The following is a 10,798-nucleotide window of genomic DNA, read 5'->3' on the forward strand; positions in this document are numbered from 1 at the left end:
TCGAATGTTTGACGTAAAAGAGAATTATTATAAAGAGGCCAAGGGATTCGAAATTTGAAGGGATATGAAATTTCTCAGCGGATTAAAGTTAAATCCTATCCTACTAATATTATAAATGCGAAATTTTGTGAGTATGTCAGGATGTCAGTACCTATGGATGTTTGTTACTCTTTCACGCAAATACTACTGAACCGATTACCATGAAATTTGGGATTGATAGGGTTTCCATGCGGACGATAAAGAGTAGCCTATGTGTTAGTATGGGTTTTCAGCTACCTACATACCAAATTTCATCTTAATCTGTTCAGTAGCATTTGCATGAAAGAGTAACAAACATCCACACTGACATCCTGACTTACAAACTTTCACATTTATAATATTAGTAGGATTTATTTAACAACGAGTACTTTATTAATATAAAAATGTTTGCAGAGGAAACTTGCCAAACGGTGGACAATGAGATAGGCAGTTGCATCTCGATCTTGAGCTGCGAACCTTACCTGAGGGTCGTGAAGGAGTCCCGGACTAACCCTGATGCTGTACAGCTGTTGAGACGGGCCCATTGTGGATTCGAAGGGAATAATCCTAAGGTATTTGTCCAGAAACCGCCGAGCTTGTATTTGATGGTTCGGTCATGTGGAGAGGATGAATGTAAGCAGGTTGACTAAGCAGATATACAAGGAGAGTGTGGAGGGAAAGGTCGGAGTGGGAAGACCTAGACGAACGTATCTTGATCAAATTAAGGACGCCCTGGTAAAGGGTCAGGTCAAAAGTACCCGAAACCGCCGAGCTTGTATGAAGAGAGTTATGAATGTGGATGAAGCGAAGGAAATATGCAGAGATCGTGGCAAGTGGAAAGAGGTAGTCTCTGCCTACCCCTCCGGGAAAGAGGCGTGATTTTATGTATGTATGTATGTATGTATTTGTCCATCAACACGACACCTTCATGGAGGTTTCGTATGCAATTGTAGTAAGCGCGTAAATAAATAGTTATATGAACATTTTAATATCTCTTTCCCATGAATGATGATGAGCTCTCAAGAAAGAATTATTTTTCTCCGTTTTTTTTCACCTCATAGTTGCGGCGTGATGTTATATAACCTTAAGTCTTCCTCGATAAATGGTATTTTCAACGCAAAAAGAATTTTTCAATTCGAACCAGTAGTTCCTGAGATTAGCGCGTTCAAACAAACAAACAAACTCTTCAGCTTTATTATATTAGTATAGATGAATGTTATTGTTATAAAATGGTATGTCATTGAAAGATTGTAAATTGAATCGATAAAGAGGTCACGAATTGAGATATGACCGTGACATGACTTATATATATTGATTAACATCTTCTCATACATGTATGTATGTCCACCCTTAACATTTTTTTATAACTAGAAATTACTTAAAAATTATTAATATGGCGAAACAACGTTTGCTAAAATATGATAGTCACCCATAGTCAAAATTTTGTAAAATGATTGCTTACAAATTATACATATGTACATCTGGTCACGTCTACGTCTATATCCCTTGCGGGGTAGACAGAGCCAACAGTCTTGAAAAGACTGAATGGCCACGTTCAGCTATTTGGCTTAATGATACGAGTAGAATTGAGATTCAAATAGTGACAGGTTGCTAGCCCATCGCTTAAAAAAGAATCTCAAGTTTGTAAGCCTAAGTCGCCTTTTACAACATCCATGGGAAAGAGATGGAGTGGTCCTATTCTTTTTTGTATTGGTGCCGAGAACCACACGGCACTGGTAACAAACACACATGATTGCTTACCAATTAATAGATACTTACATAAATAAATTCATAAATTCCCAGGTATGCTGTCCCAGACCCGGCATTCCTTCGGAACCATCACAGCCCACAACCACCACTACCACCACGGCAGCACCACCAGAGACCCCCCGTCCAGAACCGCCTGAGGGGAAATCCTCCGAAGACTTTTTGGATGAGTTCCCATCCCCGCCAGTGTGTGGGAAAGCTAATGGCGGTGTCAGCAGAGTGGTGGGAGGAGAACCAGCTCTTCTAGGTGAGAGTGTAGCGGGTATTAGGTTAAATTTAAAATTTGCATTATATAATTAATATTAAAAGATTTTTATTATTTGTACATACATACATACATATGGTCACATCTATATCCCTTGCGGGGTAGACAGAGTCAACAGTCTTGAAAAGACCGAATGGCCAAATAAGCCACGTTCAGCTATTTGGCTTAATGATAGAATTGAGATTCAAATAGTGACAGGTTGCTAGCCCCCATCGCCTAAAAAAGAACTTGGGTTTGTAAGACTATCCCTTAGTCGCCTTTAACGACATCCATGGGAAAGAGATGGAGTGGTCCTATTCTTTTTTGTATTGGTGCCGGGAACCACACGGCAACGATACGATATAGACGTAACTATTGTATGTATAATTCGTTTCAGGTGCGTTCCCATGGATGGCGCTGTTGGGCTACAAGCCGAAGCGAGGCGGCGCAGGCGCACGTTGGCTATGCGGAGGCAGCTTGGCCAGCTCCCGACACGTCATCACAGCTGCGCACTGCATACATCTAATGGAGAACAGCTTGTGAGTAGCAGAGCCGTTCATTTCGCTTGTGATCTTGTATTGGCGCCGTGTGGTTCCCGGTAACAATACAAAAAAGAATAGGACCACTCCATCTCTTTCCCATGGATGTCGTTAAAGGCAACTAAGGGATAGGCTTACAAACTTGGGATTCTTTTTAAGCAACCTGTCACTATTTGAATTTCAATTCCATCAATAAGCCATGAGTTGAACGTGGCCTTTCTGTCTTTATGAGACTGTTGGCTCTGTCTACTCCGTAAGGGATGTAGACGTATGTTTGTTTTTTAACCACTGACACTCTTTCAAATTCAAATTCAAACGTTTATTTGCCGACTATGAGTCATAAATATAATACAGGTGGTATGTATAATTTTGTTCGTATCTTGTTTATACATAATTATCATTATAAAGATGACACTGGTTCAAGATCAGAGATGCATTTTTGCATAATTCTCGGACATCGGAACTAAATATATTCACAATTCAGTCGGAACGCTGCATTTGATTTAATCTGCAATTACTAAGCCTTTATTGATAGCGTTTATAAAGCCATTAAATGTAGTTGGTATTTTTATATCTTCTTAAAATTACTATAATTTTATAATTGTTTACTATAATCATATAATTAGAAGATATCTTCTTATATACATACTATAATTAGAAGATATTTTCTTATATATCACTTCTATTTCCCTTGCGGGGTAGACTGAGCCAACCGCGTTCACATTCAGTTTGGCTTAAATATAGACTTGAAATTTAAATAGTGACAGGTTGCTAACCCATCGCCTAAATGAAGAATCTTAAGTCTATAAGCCTATCCCTTAGTCGCCTTTTACGACATACATGTGAAAAAGATGGAGGGGTCCTAAAGTGCCGTTTGCCACACAGATAAATAAAAAATATACACAAAAAACATTATGTCTGCTCATCGCCACTACAAAACGTATTTTGTAATTATGATTAATTTAATGTGTAAAAAAAATAATAAAATTAGAATGAATTTTTCAATTGTCACTTTGGAATCGAACCTAGGACCTTCAAAGTAGGAAACTATAGTGCCCATCAAATCACCCATCAAACATTGCGCGAGGTCGTCAAATGATCTCGATTACGTCTAATATGCCGGGGTTATTTATGTTTATTTCTCTATAAATATTTCCTCATTGCAACGTGTGACCTAGGTCATACTGATTTTTATATTTATTCTAGCCATTATTTTCCAACATTGTCCCTGCAGCGATGTTTATATCATCAATAGCTGTCCCGGCAAACGTTGTTTTGCCATATCTATATTAATATTATAAAGCTGAAGAGTTTGTTTGTTTGTTTGAACGCGCTAATCTCAGGAACTACTGGTTCGAATTTGTGTTGAACAGACCATTTATCGAGGAAGGCTTTAGGCTATATAACATCACGCTGCAACTATAAGGAGCAAAGAAATAATGGAATATGTGAAAAAAGATGGGGAAAATTATTCATCCTTGAGGGCTTCAATGATGCTCAAAATAACTATTCCCCGGCGAACGAAGTCGCGGGCACAGCTAGTCAATAATATTTAAGTAATTTCTAGTTAAAAAAAAAGGAAAACCTACCTCTACATACATATAATCACAGTTATATCCCTTGCGTGGTAGACAGAACCAACAGTCTTGTAACGACTGAAAAGCCACCTTCAGCTGTATGACTTATTAAGATTTAAATAGTGACAGGTTCTCAAGTGTATAACCCGTTCCCTTAGTCGTCTTTTACGACATTCATGGGAAATATATGATATGGAGTCATCCTACACAAAAGTTCCGGGAACCACACAGCACCTGCCTCTTTTTTGAAAAAGCTAAACAGCTTAGCGTTCGACACTTATAACGGTTGATTCTGTCTACGCAGTTAAGGATAAAAACCTGAATTACACCTCTGCAACTGAATTCCAGTTTCGCCAACATTGTATGCGCAAATAAAACTAATGTTTTAATGTCCGTTCGTTTGCACAGTTTTATGATAAGTACAAGATCCGTCAAAACCGGTTTAGTTATATAATCGCTTACTTGATTATCTTTATGATGTCGTTTCGAGGTTTTATTGTTTGTTGGAATCGTATAGCGAATACCCTTATGGCGTAGTGGTTAAGGTGCTCCCTAAGACTAAAGGTTTCAGGTTTCTATCGGGTTAGTCAGATATTTCTATGAAGCGTCTTTTGTCTGACCTAGGTACGCATTCTTGGGGAACTTTATTCATTACATACATACATACTACGCCTATTCCTTATGATATGAAAACATAAATAAGACAGTTAATGTCGAGTAGTGTAGGTATTTACATTTAATATTTTCCCACAAAACTGAAAGAAAAGAAGAGTGACAGAATTAAAAAAAAGTTTTTTTTTATAATTTTTGTATGACTGTTAGTCTATCTTATAAGTACGTACGTTATAACTTCGAAACTGGTTAATGAATAGAAGCCGGTTATCACATGTGGATTAAGTAAAATTTCGCGCGCTGTCTAAACTTTGATTCGACAAAATTGGTTAAGGTACAAAGAAAATTTACTTGAGAATTTACTTATTCAAATTATTATTTTTTTGCATAATATATAGGTATATAAAAATAAATAAATACGGGACAAATTACACAGATTGAGTTGGCCTCGAAGTAAGTTCGAGACATGTGTTACGAGATACCAACTCAACGATACTATATTTTATAATAAATACTTATATAGATAAACATCCAAGACCCAGGCCAATCAGAAAAAGTTCTTTCTCATCATGCCTTGGCCGGGATTCGAACCCGGGACCTCCTGTGGCACAGACAAATGTACTACCGCTGCGCCACAGAAGCCGTCAAATATGATTCGAGTACAACAAGATCTTCAATTTATATAACATATCTTCATATTTACCGTCTCGGATATTGTAAACATTTATTTGTTAAGTAGACATATCAACTAGAAACTAACTTATATATAAAGGTACTTATTTATTCTACAGTTACAGTTTGTAAAGTACAATAGGCGGACTTAATGCTAAATAATAGCATTATCTAACAGTCTACAATTGGGTTAAGCAGAGAACCTTTGTGTGGGTGATAATAAATAATGTATATCTAATAATCATACTTACAATACCATATATACCATAAACCTACCTAACCTACTTAGTATCATAATATAATTTTATGTACAAAAGATTGAAAGAAAGAAAGAAAGAAAGAATTGTTAAACTTGAAAAATATCAACTCCAGATTCCTAGTCCGCCTGGGCGAGCTGGACCTGGCTTCGGAGAACGACGGCGCCACCCCCGTGGACGTCCTCATCAAGAAGATGATGAAGCATGAAGAATACAACCCCAAGTCACACAGCAACGATATAGGAGTCCTTCTGCTTGATAAGGACGTACAGTTCACTGGTTAGTTTTTGAAGAAGAAAATAGTATAAACGGGTTAAATTTTTAGATATCTATTCTATACATATAATAAATCTGTAGAAGGGTCAATTCTGTACATTGAAAATATTGAAAAAATAATTAGCAGGGGGTGTTACTGGATCGATACCAAACCCAAATATGTGATAAAAAAAATTTTTGACTGTCTGTCTGTATGTTCAGGCATCACGTGAAAACTAACGGTTCGATTTCGATGAAACTTGGTATAATTGTACCTTATTATCCTGGGCATAAAATAGGATACTTTTTATCCTGGAAAAATAGCTGGCTGAAGCTAGTTCTTTAATAATACGCAAAGTTTGACATCTTGCTTGGATGATAAAACTTAATTTATCATTAAAAAAAAATTACTTTTAATTTCGCATGCTGATACCTACAACTATCCGTGCCGTGTGGTTCCCGGCACCAATAGAAAAAAGAATAGGACCACTCCATCTCTTTCCCATGGATGTCTAAAAAGGCGACTAAGGGATAGGCTTATAAACTTGGGATTCTACATTTAGGCGATGGACTAGCAACCTGTTACTATTTGAATCTCAATTCTATCACTAAGCCAAACAGCTGAGCGTGGCCTATCAGTGTTTTCAAGACTGTCTCTGTCTCCGCTAGAGATATAGACGTGATCATATGTAGGTATGTATGTATGCAGAGATATATTAACGCCATTTTTTATTCTCCAATTCCAGCTCTCATAAGGCCGATCTGCCTACCCCAAGAGACTGAATACCGATCGCAGACATTCGAGAAGTACTCCCCCATGATTGCTGGTTGGGGGGCAGTTGAGTATCGTAAGTATATTTTATTTTATAGCAATTTATTTTTTACAAATAACACGTTTGAAGATATTAGGCTGGACGGCCATGTGGCGCATTTACTATCGTTGAGTAAGTATCTCGTAACACAAGTCTCGAACTTTCTCTGGAATAATTCTATCTGTGTAATTTGTCCCATAAATTTTTATTTATCTACTAGAAGTACCCGCGACTTCGTCCGCGTGGCATAGTAATTTTAGGCATCACTTATTTTTGAGAACATCATCATCAGCTTTATAAATTTTGATTACCATAAAACGGTTCTAGTGAGTTAATCTTAAAATATAGACATATAATATCGTGGACATTTTTTTAGATTTTTTCAAGCGGAATAATTCTTTCATACATATTTTTTTGATATCTTGAACCGTTTTCGCAACGCACGCAACGGAAGCCCTCAAGGATGAATAATTTTCCCCGTTTTTTTCACATTTTCCATTACTTCCTCGCTCCTCAAAAGTCGCAGCGTGATGTTATATAGCATAAAGCCTTCCTCTATAAATGGTCTATTCAACACAAATATAATTTTTCAATTCGAACCAGCAGTTCCTGAGATTAGCGCGTTCAAACAAACTAACTCTTCAGCTTTATAATATTAGTATAGATACATAATTTACCAATAATTATTCTAGGCTCAAACTTAAATCATCGCAATACAACTTATTAAAAAATTTATTCGCAAAATTCTAACATTTCAGATGGCCCTTCAGCGACTCATCTCCAAGTGGTGCAGCTACCAGTCGTGACCAACAACCAGTGTTCCCAGGCCTACTCCAGCTACCCCATAGTGAACATAGACCAGAGCATCATCTGTGCCGGGTTCCTGAAGGGGGGGAAGGACGCCTGCCAGGGTGACAGTGGGGGGCCATTGATGCAGCCTCTCGTAAGTAACCTCACATCTCTATTATGTCTTTGTATTTCAAAGGTTCGAGGAAAGAGACAAGGAATAGAATAGAATAGAATAGATTTATTTTCAAAATTGGATACAAGGTATCACTTATTGACGTCACATCACTTAAATCTAATTATAACTACTACCGCTTCCAAAGAGCATGTGTAGAAGAAGCGGCGGAACAAATGCCTTCAGGTCTCCAGCTATCCCATAGTCATCAGATTATCATTCCGCATATTTCCAGTTTATCATTCTGCATCTCTCTCTCCATCAAATCCGGTCTTCGGCAACCTATTGTAGTTATATGTAGGCCTATCGGGTATATACAAACATACATATAATCACGTCTATATCTATCCCTTACGAGATAGACAGAGGCAACAGTCTTGAAAAGACTTATTATATCCCACGTTCAGCTGCTTGGCTTAATGATGGCATTGAGATTCAAATAGTGAAAGGTTGCTAGCCCATCGCCTTAAAAAAGAATCCCAAGTTTATGAGCCTATCCCTTAGTCGCTTTTTACGACATCCATGGGAAAGGATGGGAAAGATGGAAAAAGAAAAATGGAGTGGTCCTATTCTTTTTTGTATTGGTGCCAAGAACCACACGGAGTAGAAATCAACTTCGAGTCTCTTACATGCACCGAAGCCCGATTCCACGGTTTTTTTTTTAAATTATACCAATTTTTTTTTTATTTTGAATATGGAATGCTGATTGTGGAATGAGCGGCAACAAAAAAAAACTTCTCTGTTGCCTTTGGAAGGCGTAATATGTTTAGTCTTTTACATTATCTACAATATTGTGATCAATTTGCAAACCATTTTGAGTGGACCGTAGACCTAATAGTAAAATCCCCATCTATTTCCCATGCACTAAAATTGTGTAGCCCCAAGTAAGTAATATAAGACGACCAAAATAGGCATTATTTAATTTAAAAAAAATTAAAAAAAAAACTTTTTTAACCGACTTCAAAAAAGAGGAGGTTCTCAATTCGACCGTATATTTTTCAGTTCAACATGACCACCCACGCGGCATATTTCTATCAGATCGGCGTGGTTTCCTTCGGGAAGAAGTGTGCTGAGCCAGGGTTCCCGGGGGTCTACTCCAGGATCACACACTACATACCCTGGCTTCAGGAGAAGATGCTGGGTGTGGCTAAGAAGTAGATGTTTAGTAATCAAATATGTGATCTTAAGACTAAAGATTCGGGCGTTTTTTGATAACTATCAGCATATAAGTTGGTTGACCTATGAGTATTGATATGTGTATGTTTGGCTGGTAAATTAAAATAAAAGGCCTTTTTGCCGCCATTTTGGTCCGACTTTATGTGAATGAGATGAGACTCTGGGTGTTGTAAATGTTTTTAATTATCTTATAAGAACTTAATGAGTAAGCGCCTATTGCAAATTATCGGTAGGAGACGAAGTATATATATATATATATATATATGTTAATTAAATTTACATATTATATTGAGTCCCACAAATTTTAATTGCATAGATTTGGAAGCCTTTAAGCTAAACGGGGCCTTTCAGGCTTCAAGATTGTTAGCTCTGTCTACCCCGCAAGGGATACAGACGTGATTAATACATACATATGTGGAAAATACGTATCTGCGCGAGTATTAGCAAAATCATCGTTTATCTACTTTTTATCTATAAAACGTAACATTTTTGTCATAAAATTTATAGAACTCATTATTGACCCCATAATAACTCTTATTTATTCATAATAAGTTCAGCTGATCTACCCCAGATAAGGTAGACAGAACCTCAAATTTATAATAAATAAGGCCTAAAATTTTTGGAAGCCATTATAATTATTTATTTCTAGAATAAGCTATAATGCTTTGGTTGTGATTATGTCGGGATTGACTGAATTTAATTAGATCTGCATTAAATATCACTTTTATTACAAATAAAACGTGTTATGTCATTCAAGTATTGTTAAAATTATTTATTGAAAATAGTTACCATAATGATAATTGAAATTAGAAACTGTTACAAATAAACTTCGATCAACTATAAACAGTCAATGCAAATAAATATCAAATCAAATAAAACATATTTTTATATTTTTCTTTTCTGATTACTTTTAACGTCAGAAAATACAACAGTTCTTATGTTTTACCTACTTACTATAATCTTTTTAACTGTACCTATACATATTTCTACACTTTGAAATAACTAATTATTACTAATTTTTTTTTCAAATTTCTATTTTTTTATTTTTTTAATACTTACTTAAGTAGGAATACGTTTCTAAAACATAGTGGTTAGACAAATTGAAAAATTATGAAAAAAGATGAAAACTACGGTATATTCTACTTTGATCACCCAGATAATGGCAAATTACCTGGGTGATCAAAATTAACAAGATTTGTTTCCACATTTTTGTTTCCTTGATAGCATATCACCTCGGTGATTCAAAATCAACAAGATTGGAACTTTATTGCCAAATACCAGTTAAATTTACTTATAGTTACCATGTTGCATAATATTTAAGGATCCCATGTCATTTTGATAATATAAACATGAATGTTTTAATTTAATAAGTTTGAAATAAGTATTGTTTAATTTATTTAGATTAAGAAACACACAGCACCATTTTAAAAATGATGCACCAGTGTGCCGCCACGTGAACAAAACCCTCTGTTTAATAAAATATAATTTCATTAAAAAATATTTTTTAACAATGTACAAAATATATTTTTTTTTTTCCATAAATTCTGAGTTTTTTTTTCGAGACAAATTAGGTACACTGGTTGAGTTAGCCTCGAAGTGAGTTCGAGACTTGTGTTACGAGATACTACATTTTGGATGAAGCGAAGGAAGTATGCAGAGATCGTGGCAAGTGGAATGAGGTAGTCTCTGCCTACCCCTCCGGGAAAGAGGCGTGATTTTATGTATGTATGTATGAATACTACATTTTATAATAAATATAAATAAACATCCAGCACCCAGAACAATCAGAAAAAGTTCATTTCTACTCATGCCCTGGCCGGCTTCCGTTTCCTCCAAACTTAGACTTATTCCCAAATCGGACAAATACCTACTTACTTATAATTTACTTAGTTAAATTTCTTTTGAAAA

General features: G+C 36.1%; 1 protein-coding gene across 2 annotated transcripts in view; it reads left to right on the forward strand.

The window, feature by feature from the left end:
- LOC106135344 (venom protease) overlaps positions 1-10,394 on the forward strand; it is a 29,482-nt gene extending 19,088 nt beyond the window's left edge. For both annotated transcript variants that reach the window (XM_013335622.2, XM_013335623.2), the window contains 7 exons: positions 433-590; positions 1,822-2,032; positions 2,427-2,568; positions 5,802-5,965; positions 6,688-6,789; positions 7,512-7,696; positions 8,717-10,394. In XM_013335622.2, the coding sequence (XP_013191076.2) occupies positions 433-590; positions 1,822-2,032; positions 2,427-2,568; positions 5,802-5,965; positions 6,688-6,789; positions 7,512-7,696; positions 8,717-8,872 (1,118 nt within the window). In that variant the 3' untranslated portion in view covers positions 8,873-10,394. The remainder of the gene's footprint in view (positions 1-432; positions 591-1,821; positions 2,033-2,426; positions 2,569-5,801; positions 5,966-6,687; positions 6,790-7,511; positions 7,697-8,716) is intronic.
- Positions 10,395-10,798: the final 404 nt, after the last annotated feature.

The sequence above is a fragment of the Amyelois transitella genome, chromosome 20 (assembly GCF_032362555.1).
Source record: "Amyelois transitella isolate CPQ chromosome 20, ilAmyTran1.1, whole genome shotgun sequence".
In the NCBI taxonomy this organism is placed as follows: Eukaryota; Metazoa; Arthropoda; class Insecta; order Lepidoptera; family Pyralidae; genus Amyelois; species Amyelois transitella.